At 41.4% G+C, this 14,854-nt stretch overlaps 1 protein-coding gene across 8 annotated transcripts in view; it reads left to right on the top strand.

The window, feature by feature from the left end:
* AKAP13 (A-kinase anchoring protein 13) overlaps positions 1 to 14,854 on the top strand; it is a 159,224-nt gene that overhangs the window by 87,369 nt on the left and 57,001 nt on the right. For all 8 annotated transcript variants that reach the window (XM_051628924.1, XM_051628923.1, XM_051628920.1 and 5 more), the window contains exons 9-10: positions 8,847 to 8,928; positions 12,624 to 12,760. In XM_051628924.1, the coding sequence (XP_051484884.1) occupies positions 8,847 to 8,928; positions 12,624 to 12,760 (219 nt within the window). The remainder of the gene's footprint in view (positions 1 to 8,846; positions 8,929 to 12,623; positions 12,761 to 14,854) is intronic.

Genomic DNA, 14,854 nt, shown 5'->3' with positions numbered 1-14,854 from the left:
ACCATTTAATGTCAAATATTATTATCCATGCTACCAGCCAGTCTCTGTGGCATGCAATCAGGTGCCCTTTCACAGACCTCTCTCTCCCTGGCCTTTCCTCTGCCATTAAAATGTTCCCCTCCTGCTTTGCAACCTTCCCCACTTACAGGTGGGTTTTCTGCATAAGGGTTTTCATTTGCACTGGTCGCTTTTTGGGGATGAGATGTGCATGCATGTCCCCTGAAAGCTGTATTCTGTCAAAAAGGGCATGGTGAATCCTCCTTTCTCACTGTTTTTGTTTGTGTTTGAAGGATGTTGCTGTCAGTCTTATTGTTTGGGTGCGAGTTTTGCCTGAAGATGGGTCGGAGCAAGAGCGAGGAGTGGCTCTTGGCTAATTGTCCCAGTGTGTTCCTCTTCTAACCTAAAATTAGCAAGTGCTCCACCAAATGGTACAGTGGCAGTCTGGGAATGTCCCGTCTTTGTAACAGTTTTTTGGAGCTTCAGCAGTTTCCTGGCAAAGTGGATGGAAATCGGAAAGCAGCCAGAGGGACTGCATAACACAGCCCAACTTAGAGATCTGAACTGCTGGAAGAGTGTTTCCTTTCCCTCTCTCCTCTTAGCTGAGGCAGAGTGTTTCTGCATGATCGTGTGGCTTCCTTTTTTACAATTTTTGCTTCGTATTCTTGTTTCAGTGTCAAGAATGTGGAAAAAAAATATTTTTAGATTATTCTTGTTCTGTTCTATCTGCACTAAAATAGACCTATTAATTTAATTTGCACTGTTTAGAAATAAAATACTTTAATTCAACATATCCTTTTTTTTTTAATGATAGAAATACCCATAACTTGTTTTCTCTACCAACTCAGTTTTGTTGAGTATTTTTGAACTCTAGTGTTAGTGGTACTGGTTGGGGATTGAATTCTGTGGTACTCAGTCTCTAGACACCCTATGAGTCATTAAAAAATGTAGACATATTGTATGCACACTACTGCTGTGAAATGACTGCTTAATAATTCTTGGGAGAAGACCTGGTACCCCTGACAACCTCAGTTGTTAATATAATAAACACAATATTTTTCTCTGTAAAGAATATCTGGATGCCTGGGTTGGAATGTAATTCACTATAATTAACTGACTTCAGTATTTCTGATGTCATTCCCCAAACTAATTTTTGTTTAGCAAAGCTTAGATTTTATAACAAAATGTGGCTCTTGTTAGTTCCCACTAATATTTTCCTAACTGAGTTTCAGAGCCATGGGTTGTGCTGTCTGTTCCTGCAGATGACTCAGTGTCCGTATACATGTGCATATGTGCACGCATTGCTGCTCCCAACATAGGCTGTGCAGGCTGCAGATGTTTAAAATAGGAGGGGGTGCTAGTAACAGCTATAGTTACAATCAACTTTAGCTTGAATTTTAATCTTCCCTCGTGTTTTAGCTGGTTTCTATAACTTAACCAGGAGATGAAATTAAATGCTGATGATACAGGGATACAGGCCAGCACTAGAGTGCGTCAGTGGCTGATCATCTCTTGACGTTAATGGGAGTTGGATCAGACCCTGAATGAGGGAGCTGGGGGGTGGGGATTTTGTTGTTTTTTTTTGTTTTTATTTTTTATTAAAATACTTAATTTAGTTAAGATACAGTTTTATTTAAATGTGCCTTATCTAGGTCATCGTATTTTGGTGAGTTAAGAGGACAGGGTTTCTTAAGTGTCAGGTATTGAAAAGCAAGTAAATATCCTTACAACAAACACAAATCCACAGAGGATCCATTGAGAGTGTTTAATCTGAAATGAAATTTTAACAAGCTACCTGGAAAACACCAGCCAGCTTTCAGTTTGGCCTACAGCACGACTCAGACAAGCTGTCTTTTCTTTGAGTGGTTGATGAATATGTTCTTTGCTTCATTTTAGGAGAGGGAACTCAGTAATCATGACATAGGAAAGCAGAACAGTTGGTGGAGAAGAACAACTGTCACAAGTGGTGAACAAAGAAGATCTTGTGTCATTTCAGTTGCTAAATGTTTATAGATGGGATTAATTTGCATTGATTCCAACCGTTCTTAGATACAGTTGCAAAAGGATTTTGGTTCATTAGGACTGTTTTGCAACGCATGTGTCTGCTGAAGGGTCATTGTGTTTTGGGGATCAGATACTCCTTGTTTAGATTGTGCCTTAAGAAATGACTTGTGGAGTTATGAAAAAAAAAGACACCTCAGCAATTTTGGGGGTTGATGCACACAGTTATTTTTAGCGTTAACATTGTTTCTTCCTCCTCCTCATACAGAAAAGCAGGAGGCAGCAGGTAATACATGTCCTTCTCCTTCTGTCAGAGGTAGGGCTTGATCTTCACTGCAGCCCTTTTTGCTGTGGCAGCAATGCAAACATGATGAACTTGGTTATTGAGCAGGAGTTTCCCACTGTACAGGGAAGTCTGGTTGGTGTAGAAATGGTGTAAAATCTTTCCTGCTGGGACTGCATTGGAGCAGAGGAGAGAGAAGATGTTGGGTGCATAGCACGTGTGCTTGTCTGAACAGTTCACTGAGCTCTGAGCAGCTAATGTGCAGGATAAAGCAGTCTGTGCTATGTTATTCCAAGACCCAAAATGGGAAGTCTTGGTGTGCCCATGTGTGAGTTGGCAGCCCTGTCTCATTTTTATGCTGTGCCTGCTGCCACAAATATAACTGTCTAGGGACAGGATACGGATCCCACACTGGCTGGCACTTTGCAGTACATGTGAAGTTAGACAAGCCTTCAAGTCTGGGTGAACAGACTGTGCTTTGCAGAGTTAGAAACTAAAAATGGGCTAAATTTGTGAGTGAGAGACTGAACAATTGCAACTGGAAATATTGTAGTTAATTTTCTGTAACTATATTTCACCTTTGTAGATGAATGTTGAGTGTATACAGAAGGTGTAAGGTTTTTCATAACTGAAGAAACTAAATTTAATTTAGCTCCTCTTCAGATTATCAGATCCCATTTAGCTCCCAGTTAAAAATCAGAACATTATTCATGAGCTAAGGGAGGTGCCATCCTCAGATGACCAATGTGCATCCAAACTTTGTGGCCTTAAAATCACTGTCTGCAGTGGTTTGGTTATTGATGGGACAGCAGGAGAGAAGTGTATTTATGACAAAGTGGAGAACTTCTGGGTTTATCTGCCTATGTCTCACGTAGAATTAGGACTGAAAGGAAAACTTCAATGAAGCAAATGTGTTTTCAGCCTAGGCACAGACCTGTTTGGTGGAATTTTGCTCCTGTTTTAGTCAAGTTGTTTTTTATACAAAGCCATTGCTGCTGTTTTTAAAGCTTAACTAAAGTTTGTTGGTGCTCAGATGCTAATTCTGCTAGTGAAGGAGGACATCCCAGTGCCAAGGGCTGAAAAATATTCTTGGGCATACACTCCTTTCCCTGGTTGGGACATTGCCAGGGAGGAGGGTGCACTCTAGGAATTCAGTGTTGCTCTTACACCAAGTGCTAATTTATTCAGTCATTTAAAATGTTCTGTGCCTTTAGGAGCCTCTTCTGGTGTAATCTTTTAGCATAGTTCTCTATAGCACTGCTTACTTGTTTCTGTCAATAACGTCACTTGTAACCTTCTTGAAAAAATGATGTCCTGCTATGGTGTGACCACATCTGTCACATAGAAGGCTTGATGTAGCATACTCTATGTTCTATAGAAATTGTTGCAGAATTGCAAGTGTTGTCACTTTGTCCCTTTTGGCATACATGGGAGAATGGTCTTTGTGTTCCTCAAGTGTGTTGTAAGACCTTCCTTTAAAGCTTGAGCCAGGAAGACACACAGGGAGATTACAAAAATTTTAAATAAGCACTTAAAAATATTCTGGAATCTAGAAGCAAATTGGCATGTCTGCTTTGAGTGTTGTCTGGCAAGATGGCTGTCAAAGCAGTGATTTTTGCTCTCATGTGAGTTTTCTGTTTATGGAGTTTGTTTGTATTGATGGCTGTGGAAGGAAGATGATGAAAAGTCCTCCCCCAGGTGGCTCTTCCCTTGTGTTCCTTTTGAAAAGGGTTTGGAGGATCTTGAAAGGTGTTTTTTGTAAAGGGGAAAATCAACTGTTGTTTTTAATCTTAGTTCAGGAATGAAAGGAGATGACTGGATCATTCCATTGTAAATGGAATGATAAAGTTAAAAGTTGCTTAGAATAAATACTGAATTCCAGTTCTGTATACAGTTTTCTTCAATGCAAAGTATCCTAGAGGAAATCTTCTTACAGAAGAATTAAGATTTGTGTTAAAATTTTGAAAATAAATACTTTTTGATTATTAAACAAATTGCATTTGAAGTATTGCAGATTTTCTGCTATTTATGTTCTTCAGTGGATATTTCAAATCTTTCCCAGTGTCAGTTATTGCTCACTATGGGGTACAGGTACTTAATGATACACCAAGCAAGCTAGAATTACTGTACTAAATATTTTCCTATGTGCAATGGGATCTGGTCTTAGCTACAAGGTAGAACTTAGTCTGGAAGCTGAGGAAAAAAAAAAACAACAAACAGGAGAGAAATGGAAACTTGTAAATTTAGGACAAAGTTAAAACAATATGGAGGGACAATGAATCTGTAGAGATTTGCTAGGAAATGAAAGTTAAAATCGTCTGGTTCCTTCAGCTCTGGAGATGTTGATTTATATTGCTACCAGTGAGGTTGACAAGTGCAAGCTTTTAAAACAGTGGAAGATTTCCTGAGAGGTCAGTTTGCTCTCTTTATTGTGAAATGGAAGGCGAGAACAGTGAAAATAAAACCAGAGGGAGAGAAAAAGGACTTTTCCATGGTGGAAAGGCTGGAGAGGTACAGGAGAGCCGAGTAGTGACTGGCCCCCAGGGCATGTTTCTAGCCAGCCCTCTGCCACCCTGCTCTGCCAGAAGTGGATGCTTTAGAAATGTCTTCTGAGAAGGAAGTCCCAATTCTGGATTTCACTGGCAGGCACTACACTGGACCTTGCAAGTGCTGGAGGGGGTCAGAGAACTCCTGTTGTGCAGAGGGAGAGGAAGAAGGAGCCTGGGAATAGGGGCTGGGGTCACTCATCATTCCCATGTAATGGAGATCATTCCAACCTCGTTTGTCTCAGGTTGTCCAGCGCCATCCTGTTCTTATGCAAAGAGGTTTCTGCGTTAAGTCATTTCAAGTCTCAAATGAAATGTCTTCAGGAAGATGTCTCTGAGAGTCAGGAAATACATCCATGTGTGCCCAGAAAGAGCAATCAAACCGTCTGTTGCTTGCAACTCCAGCTGGTGTCCTGAAGCCCTCTTTGGACATTTAGTCTGCTAGTGTTTCACAGGCAAACAGCAAATCCTTTGGGATTCAGCTTTTGGTGCCTGGGGATGTGCTTCCATGATTCATTCTGTGTCTGAGCTGCAGATAAACACACTCAGACTTCTGCATGGAAAAATCACTGGTTCCCTGCTGGCATTTTTTTTAAAAGCTGCATATTGAAAATCGGTTCCCAGAGGCTGTTTCATATCCCCTTGTGCCGCCTGAACATGGCTGCATCCTCTGCAGATACCTGGGATGCAGGTCCTGTTGTTGGGCTTTTCTTAGCAAAACAGGGAGGAATGAAAGAATATGTTTTACAGTGGTATTTTCTTTACTGTCCTTAACTGTCTGTACCTGCAGTCACTCGTCCTGAGTAAATATGAACAGAATGGAGCTGTTGAGGAGGGTTCCAAGTACTCAGTAGCGGGCTGTAGATAATGGGGTTTGTGTTTTGTGTATCTGTGGACCACCCAGTTTCCTGAGAGCATGCAGTAAACCTCCCTCAAATCCTGTCTGGGCTCGTTTTGGCATAGGGAATACTTGTATATAGTAGTGGTTTCCTTTGTTTGTATTTTGATCGTGATTATTATTATTCCTGAATTAGGGCTACTGAGATAAATATTTGGTTCCTAATGTTTAATTTTGTAGCTAATCAGGTATATCTGAAACAGCACCTTAACCTCAGTGTTGCACTGTGGTTACCTTTTTTTTTATTTTTAGAAAAAAGCAGACATTTTCAATACTTGGCAAAGTCCCAGGGTAGAGAAGAGAGCTGGCTGGGTAACGGGAAAAATGCTCAAATCTTTTTTGAAAAAATGCCAATGTCTATAATGCATTTTCAGTGAATGACTCAATTGGTTCTATTAAAGGAAAAAATATAATGTTAATTCACTCTAATATAGTTTTTTTCTATTACCAATCAACTTGAACCTCCTCATATTTTGCTTTCTTACTGCTAATTATTGAACAGGATGTTTAATTATCAATTTCCAGTAGTGGATAGCAGTATAAATCAGGAGTAATTCCCTTAAATTTGATGGAGCTACATTGATTTAAGAGTAAGTCAGATCAGGATCAATAAGATGAGGAATGAGTTAGGTGCAACCCAGTCAGAAGGAGGCAGAGTTTCATTTGTATCTGAAATGGGTGGTTCCTTCATTTGTGTGGACTTGAGCACATTTGCGTTTGTCCTTCTGTGTGTGTCCAGGCTCAGCCTCTAGATTTGCCTTTAATAAAATGTAAGGCAGTGGGTTGCAAAGCAGATTCTGCTTTGGCTGGAAAGAAAAAAGAATATTAGCTTTACAGTCATAATGGATTGTTATCAACTTTAAAGCTCTTTTTAAGACTAAAGAGTATTTATAAATTCTGCAGTTAAGTCTCAAGTGCTAAGATGAGATGCTACTTGGCCTCGCTGAGAACAGGAGTGTCTTTCTTCCACTGGAAGAATTTGAGTGGTAACCAACTGTCAATGCAACAGTTAAATCTCAATATCTCTGTGTCTTTTCAGCAAACAAAGCTAATTTTTTTGAGAATTTGCTTACAAAAGCCCTAGACTGCTTCTCTTCCCCTTTCCACCTCCCATGTAATGAATATGTAGTATATGTAAAAGGGAGAAGATGGGTGTACAGATATGTGGAAGTGCAGGGAAAGTGGGATCTTATCTGCATGTACGTACAGGGGTCTGTTGGGATCTTTGGTGAATGTGTCCAGAACTCATATGAATGAGCAGATGAAGTGAGCAATTGATAGGAAGTGTATCTAAGAAAAATAGCCTGCAGAATTGCATGGAGGTGGGAAGGGATGTCCAGGTGGGACGTGTACTGAGGTCACCCTGAGACCTGACTCTGGTAGAGAGTCACCTCTACCTGGGATACTCTCGCTCATTTTTCCTCTTTCAGATCTTCTCTGCTCCTTCTCTGTCTTCCCCAGAAAGTTCTGGTGACTGGGCAAGGTCATGGCATCCTCACTGCTGTAAGGGCACATTGGACTAAGATGTCTCAGATTATACTTGTGCCTGACTTGGAGCAGCAGAGGGGACTAGCTGACCTGTCAAAGGCCCTTCCAACCCCATTTTCTCATCACAGAAGTATGGAGTAGGACAAAACCTAAGGAAGAAGAATGTGCTGTAGAAAGTAGCTGACAGGTTTGGGGGAGTGGAGCATTGACTCTGCAGTGTGGTGTGCAGAGGGGGAGCAGAGGTGCTGGCAGGAGCCCTCCCTGGCCAAGGGCAGGGGGGATGCAGCCAGACCAGAGAAAAGCACCAGCCAACAGCTGGAGACAACACATTCCATGATCTCAGTGAGAAAGGGAAGAGGGACGTGGGTCATTAGTCAAAGCAGCAAGTCAGGTCAAGGGTAGGAGAGTCTGAGGAAAAGTGATGCATTTCATAACTTGGGAGAAAGGAGAACATGGAGAATCCAGCAAGGGACTGCAGAAATGAAGCTGGATCAAGGAGGAGATGTGAAGAAAGGTTAGAGGCAAAAAATAAATATTAAGAACTCTCTGTTTGGCAGAGGAAGGGAAAAGGAAATTATTTCAGGGGAGTAAAGGAAAACCAGAGAGAGGGTAGGAGAAGAAGTTGGCAATTAAAATCAGAGGAAGTTGCTCATTTCAGTAGTTTTCTTTCAGCTACAACATAACATTTGAGATCCTGTATGTTGAGGCAGGTCACGAGGGGAAACAAGCTCTGGGTTTTGTGACATGGGACGTGGGATTGTCCAGGCGAGACGTGCTGGTGTTTGACAATCGAGGCATTCAGCCTGGAGGAGCAGCAGAGCAAAGGGGCGTCCAGAGTCTCCCAGCTGTAGACAAAAGCGATGGGAAGTGTATGTTGGATGAGTCAAGGCTTGTGGATAGTCCAGCAGACATCAGAGTCAGAATGTTGGACAGCACAACCCCAGAGAGGAAGCATAAAGCAGAGGCAGATGGGGGAGAAGTCTGCGAACAGATCAGTCATCCTTGCTAAAAGACTGGAAGTCACGGAAGGGGTGAGGGACAGGGTGAGATGATAAGGGCTGATGTTGAAATAAACCATGGGATGTGTTTTAGTTTCGGTCCATGCTAACATGTGAAGTTAAGTATATTAAATGCTTCTGTTTCTCACCATGACCTGGGCACTTCCCTAGCCGTCATTTCCACATTATCAGAGCACCTTACTATCTTTAAGGTGCTTATCTTGACAGCAATATGGGCTTTTCTGTGAGCAGTGAACTGAGGCATAAAGCCCAGGAGTGTTTTGCTTGTAGTCTTTGCTGCAAATGGAAGTAAGAATTGAAGCCAGGTTTCTTCAATCCTCAACTAGTAGCTTAAACACAGGCTCATCCTCCCTCTGAACTCCTGCCTTGAGTGGAAACCACCTTGAAATCATACTTTCCAGAGAGAAATACAGTTTTTTGGCGTACTTTATTTTTTTTAGTGATGCTAAAAACAAAATCAAGGTTCTAAGTTACCTTTAAGGTTTTTATTCTTGGGATGAAATTAAGCCATAACTATATATGTGCTGGTCAATACAGTGTGACGTTGCAGAGGAGACTAGCAGGGACATTACTGAGAGTGGCTTTTCTTTGATTTGCTCTGGTCTGTTTTCCAGATAAACCGGGAAAGCTGGTGTTCGCTGGAGCCATGTCCTGATTCTTCCCTGCTGGAACGCAAGCGGACACGGGAGTCTCCAGGTGAGCAACATGCCCATGGGGGCTTTGGACAAGCAGCCCTGTAGACGTCCTCATCATTCATTTCCTTCTTCTTCTTTGACAACCTAGTCTGGATGGTAAAATACATAAACTGAAGAAAATGTGTAATGAATCTGCTGTGAGTCATTGTTAGCACATGGCTGTAGCAGTTGACTTGTAGTGAGCTGTGTGATGTGTCACCTCATTAAGTAATTTCACATTTAAATTTCTTCAGTATTTTGAGGTTTTGGGTTTTTTCTTAAGAAATTTGAAAGGTGTGATGGGAGATGCAGACATGGTTTCTAGCCAAAGTGGTAATACAAACAGAAATGTATTAGATCCAAATCAGTGGGTTGATTTTATTTTTACTTTTATCACCCTGGAAGTTGCTGTGTTTTGCAGGCTTCAGGAAGCAGGAAGGTTGTTCAGAGCCATCATTCCCACACCCTGCCCAACAGTCATGCCAAGCTCTTCTGGCTGGTGCTTTTTGGCTCTTCCACTGGGACAGAAAATCTTGTTTGGGCATGTTTCAGAGAGGGATTGGTGTCCAAGATAAGAAAAAAAGCATTTCCTTTCATTGAATTATGGATATTTTAAAAAACAGTAATTTATCAGGGTCCTGAATAGTGACTTTGCTGGGTTTGTTCATAGAGAGGACAGTTCTTGCCTTGCACTCCTTATGAGCAGGGGTCTCACCTCAGTCATCTTCCATTTATCTGAGAGGCCTGAAAGGAAAACAGGGATTGAATCACCGAGTAAATGTGAAATTCAAACCAGATCTTCTCAGATTGTAGTCTAGGAAGGGATAATGTGGGTGACTGACCTGGTGGATTTACTCTAGGTAGAATTTCTGCATCTCATCAAGGTGAAATAAGTGTGTTTTTCTTTTTAAAAAATAGTCCTGTGTTTTGAATAGTCGTGAACAGTGAATAGCTGTTTCAGGAGTATTTTACAGGAGAACCTGCAGTATCAGTATGCTCCTGCTTTCCTAGTTGTGTCCCCAGTTTCCTTACCTTTTGATATGACATTTTTATGTTTTAGGCAAGAGTTATTGCACTCCATTTGGCTGCAAAATGACACGCTCATTTGACTTGCCAGATTTATAATCACATATTCATATGAATGAATATTAGATAGATACTGATTACTTAATGCAATATAATACTATTTAAATGTAATGTTGATTGTATAATCAGATAACCATATATACAAATATATATTAATAATTATAGTAATAGATGCCTGTAACACAAGCACAGGTCAGTTTTTTACGTTGATTAATGTGCTCCCTGTTCAGACTGAAGCATCAGGAAGATCTCAGGTTCTGGCCTTTCTAAAAATAACATCCTTTCTGCACACATATCCCTCCAGCTGTGGTGCTGTGCAGTATAGGGAGGGCAAGACAGATCAGGCAACACCTAACAGCAGCAAAACCCCTAGCTGTTGTGATGTGACTAACTTAAAAATGTACAACTTGGTAGGGAATTAGGCCTTTTTCACCTACTGAATAATGCTGCTGAAAATGGCTTGTAAGGACAGAGTCTTCAGTTCTTAGAAGGTAACTCCAGAAACTGTAGCTTCTCATTTTCAGCCAGTGGTTTTGAAATTAGATGCTTGGAGGAGTGTGGCAGATATGTAGGTATCAGCATGGAACTGGAAGGCTCAGCTCTGTCTTGAAGGATTTGAGGCTTTGGAAAATAAACATAAGAGAGTTGCTTGGAAATTTTCTTCCTAGAGCTTTATTTGATTGGTTTGTTGTTTTTTTTCTTTTTGCCTCTGTATTATGTGCAGAGGTGTGTTTCCATCATAATTGTATTTTTCACCTGCACGTCCACAGAGAGGAACAGAGCTGTACTGTCAGTCCACATGTGCAGCATGCAGGGGTGGCTGTGTGATAGCAGACACAGTCCCCATGTCACAGCAGTGCTGTCACTGGAGCTCGGCAGGTCCTGGCCATGGGAGACAGGGCTCAGTGTTGCGCAGTGCCAGTGCAGTTTCAAAGGAAACAAATCCAGTAAGCTAACTGAGAAAACGAGGGGGAGAAGTTCCCCCTGATGTGGGGGTGTTCCCATCACTCTGCTCCTCGCTGTCCCTCCCTACCACTTCATCATCTCTGTCCCTTGGAGGCTCCTGCAGAGCCTTTCACTGCCTCTTGTGATTTATCTTCAGGGTGAGGTATCCATCCCTTGGCTCATCTGGACCATCCCCACTGATTTTCCACTGAAACGTGGCTTGAGCCCCTTTGTTTTTCAGTCTGGGCTGTGGACACACTTTGCCAGCTGGATGGCCGGCACACTGGCCCTCTCCCCTACAGCCTCTCAGTCTCTTCTTTGCTTTTCCCTACCTTTTCTCTTTCCCCTCTTTCTTCCTCTCTTCCCCCTCCCCTCTCCCTCTCGGGGATGGAAAAGCAGCTCAGATTTTCCAAGTTTACTGAAAGGGGAATGGGACTGGGGAGCAGCTGCACAACCTCCTATAAATGCTTTTCCAGTTCTCCGTCGTGTGGAAACTTCTCTGCAGGGTAATGGGGTTTCCGACCGGTGTCAGTTCTCCCGTGCCCAGGACAGGGGCAGCCCCACTGCCATCAATACATTATTTCCTCCACCAGTGGCTCACTGCCATCAGCTGGCTGTGCCTGGGGTGTTTGATAGCTGCTGTCAGGCTCAGGTTAAGGATGGGGAAGGGAAAGAGGTGGTTTCAAGGTACCCAAACCTGTCAGCGTTGTGTTGATGTGTGAGGTTGACAGAGCCAAGTATGGTGTTTGTCAGGTATAATTTAAGAGAGAAAGATTACATTTTAATGCCCTGGCTCCTCTCCAGGGAGGTAAACGTATTTTGGCTCTGTTTAGTTAGAGCAAGTTGCAAAATAACACCTTTCTTTTAAAAAATAACCACCTGATAATCAGAAAATATTTTTAACTGGGAAAAAAGAATGTTCAGTTCTTGCCAAAATTGTCACTTTGTCTGAAGGCTGAACAAACAAAAATATATATTGACATTTTTAATGCAAATATATGTCTGTTAAGGTTTTTGGGAAGGAAGGGCATTCTCAGTGGCTGCAGTCTGTTTCTGTGCTGCTGATTACCCCAAGACAAACAGCTGGAAGCATTTTAGAAAAAAGAGATGCAATAGGCTTATATTTCAATGTCAGGAGTTATGAAAGCTGAGGATTTTTAAAAAACATTTTTGAATCTTCTAAAAATAAAGCTCATTGTGGAAGTCATGCTAGTGCTTTTTCAGTGAGAAGTATAGAAGGAAATCATCCCAATATGCCTTAGAAGCACCTTGGCATTCAGAGGGAATTGATTCTTTAATTGAGAGGGAAGCAAATGTTGTCAGGTTGTATTTCTGCATTTATTGAATATGAATCTAATTTTGCACTTGCTGCAATTGATGAGAAACAGTGTGTTATGTTCAGTGGGGAGTACCTGATCTATAACATCTTTAACAGCACCTCCAGCTACAGGTATATATGGCTTTTTAATGCAGAATTTAAAATTTGAGCCATGTACTTTGATTTTTGAACTCTTGAATAAATTATTTTTAAAGTTTACAGGCAGTGTTTTGGGTGGTGAACACACTTTTATATATCTGTGTTTTCTGTTCTTTTCAAATCCTTGGATTTACTAAGCCTGTGCAGGTTGGATACATGGATGCTACAGAAAGTGTCAGACCATCACTCTTTCTGCTTTGTTCCCACAGAATGTGAGAATTTCTTGGAGGATGGGCTGAGTAGTGTCTGTGCCTCATCACAGAGTGTCCTCAAAAGAGAGTCCGGGAGCGAGTCTGACCTCTTCCCCTTGACAGGTGATGGGATGGAAGACCTTGTCTTTGGAAAGGTAGGAAAGCTTGGTTGGGATATGGTTAAAAAAGCTCTAAGTCCTGATTTGATAACCCTGTATTGCAAATACAGAGAATCTTGGTTTCACTGGTGAGTTAGAAACCTGGAAGCAATTATCCTGGACTGGAATAGATGGGAAGGATCTGGTCCTGTCTTCATATGCAGCAACATGAGGGATGTATTTACTTGCAGCAGAATTCCAAAAACTCTGCAGCTCCTGATGTTAAAAAGATGAAAGCAGTTTTGACTGTCCAGAAGTAAATCAGGTGCTAGAGAAACAGTTGAAAAGGTGGATTTTCTTGCAGGGTCATTAGGGATTGCACAGATGGTATGAAAGCCATCTTCAGCTAATGTAGCAAAGAGCTTTTCTCCAGCAAACTGACCTCTGCACTGACACCTTCAGAATCATATACTGTAATTCTCAGAGGAACCAGTGTTTTTCTTTAACTTTAGTGTGACTCCTGTCATAGGAAGGAAACACTCACTTTAAATACTTAAGCCCAATTCCAATGAATAGTTTTGTTTCCTAGGCAACATACCTCTAATGCCTTTTTGCGTGCAGGAAAATGTTTTCAGGTTTACTTAAAATCAACAACAGAAGTCATTACTAACCTAAGTCATCCCTGTGCCCTTTGTGTTGCTTATGGCTGAGAAGAGGAAGGAGGAGTGGGTGGGACCTGAGACCCAGAGTCAGGTTCTTGAACAGAGGAGGCCTTCCTTTAGCATTGGTCTCCCATTGTCTGCATCAGAGAAGCTTGAATTTATTTAAAGGGTGATTAGGTTTTTGTCTTTGAGAATCATCTCTCTGGTAATTCATACTCTTCTTGCCATAAGTAAATAATGAAAAAGCACCCAGAAAGAATGGAGTGATGCAGAATCAAAGAAGACATGAACCTCCCTTAGAGGAGCCATCACCTTGGTCTCAACTCCATGAAATCACATGCTTAGGTTCAGCTCCAGCTTACCTGGTTGAGCAGGCACGGCTCCTGCTCTGAAAAACTGAGCTTTTGGAGTAGGTTTCACATGTACTTTCAGAGAAATGTATTTAATGAAACAAAATTCTGTTTGCTTAAATCTAATCAGATGATGCTGAATATTTTCCAGCGGGACGGGAAACACCATAGCCTGGCCTAAGTGATCTCATGTGCTATAAATGAACAGTAAAGTCATCCTTAATGCATGTGGTAGGGCACAGAGCTCACCAGCCTCACCCTTTCCCATCTTCCTCTCAAAGTGATTCTGGACCCTGAATTGTGACAATATAAGGCTGTTTGGCAGAACAGAAGACTGTCTTCAATTTTCTCATATGGAGTGTCACGAATTACGACAGTTGACTGTCATTTGAGCCTGATTTAATGCTTATGTGGGAGAAAAGTGCTGGGGGAACACAGTAAATTTTATATTTTACAAAATCTCAGCTTTTTCCCTTTTTTATGTGGGAAGTTTCCTTCTCCAAATACAAAAAAAAAAATAATTAAAGCTTCAAATGAATAGATAGTGCAATGTAACAGGGATGCTGCAGGGAAAAGGAGGAGGTGGTGGGGAGAGGAGATCTTCATTGCCAGTGGAGAGCAGGCAGAGGGAGGAAATTATTTTCTTTGTAGAAAGGGAATCTCTTAATTTGGTAGCTTTTGCATTCTTCTCATTATGCAGTGGATTGTAGACTTTGTCTACAAAGGGGTTCAAAAGGTTCCTGAGTTGAGTTTAGGAAGTTATTCAAAGCTAATCTCAGCCTCAGTTGTGTTTTTTCATCTCTGCTTTACTGACTAACTTGATTACTTGTCTCCTTTCTCAGAATTTATCTGAGTACCTTTTCTACAGTTAAAGCTATTTTTAGAAGGAGCAGAGACACTAGCTGAGTGTTGTGAGCTCATTCCTTAAATCAGTCTTATATTTGTTTTAGACTACTGGGTCCAGCTGGTAGAAATGCAAGTTACAAGTATTTTTAATAACCCCTAAAATCAGTGCTGGATGTAATCTTCCTTTATTCTGAAAAATATTGTAAGGTGCATGTATTGGTTGTGATTGGTCAGTTATAAGCCTACTAAACAGTACATTTTCCATATCAAAATGTTTATAGCAGAGGATCTCA

Source organism: Apus apus, chromosome 10 (genome assembly GCF_020740795.1).
Source record: "Apus apus isolate bApuApu2 chromosome 10, bApuApu2.pri.cur, whole genome shotgun sequence".
Lineage (NCBI taxonomy): Eukaryota > Metazoa > Chordata > Aves > Apodiformes > Apodidae > Apus > Apus apus.
This window is presented reverse-complemented; position numbering and strand designations above follow the sequence as displayed.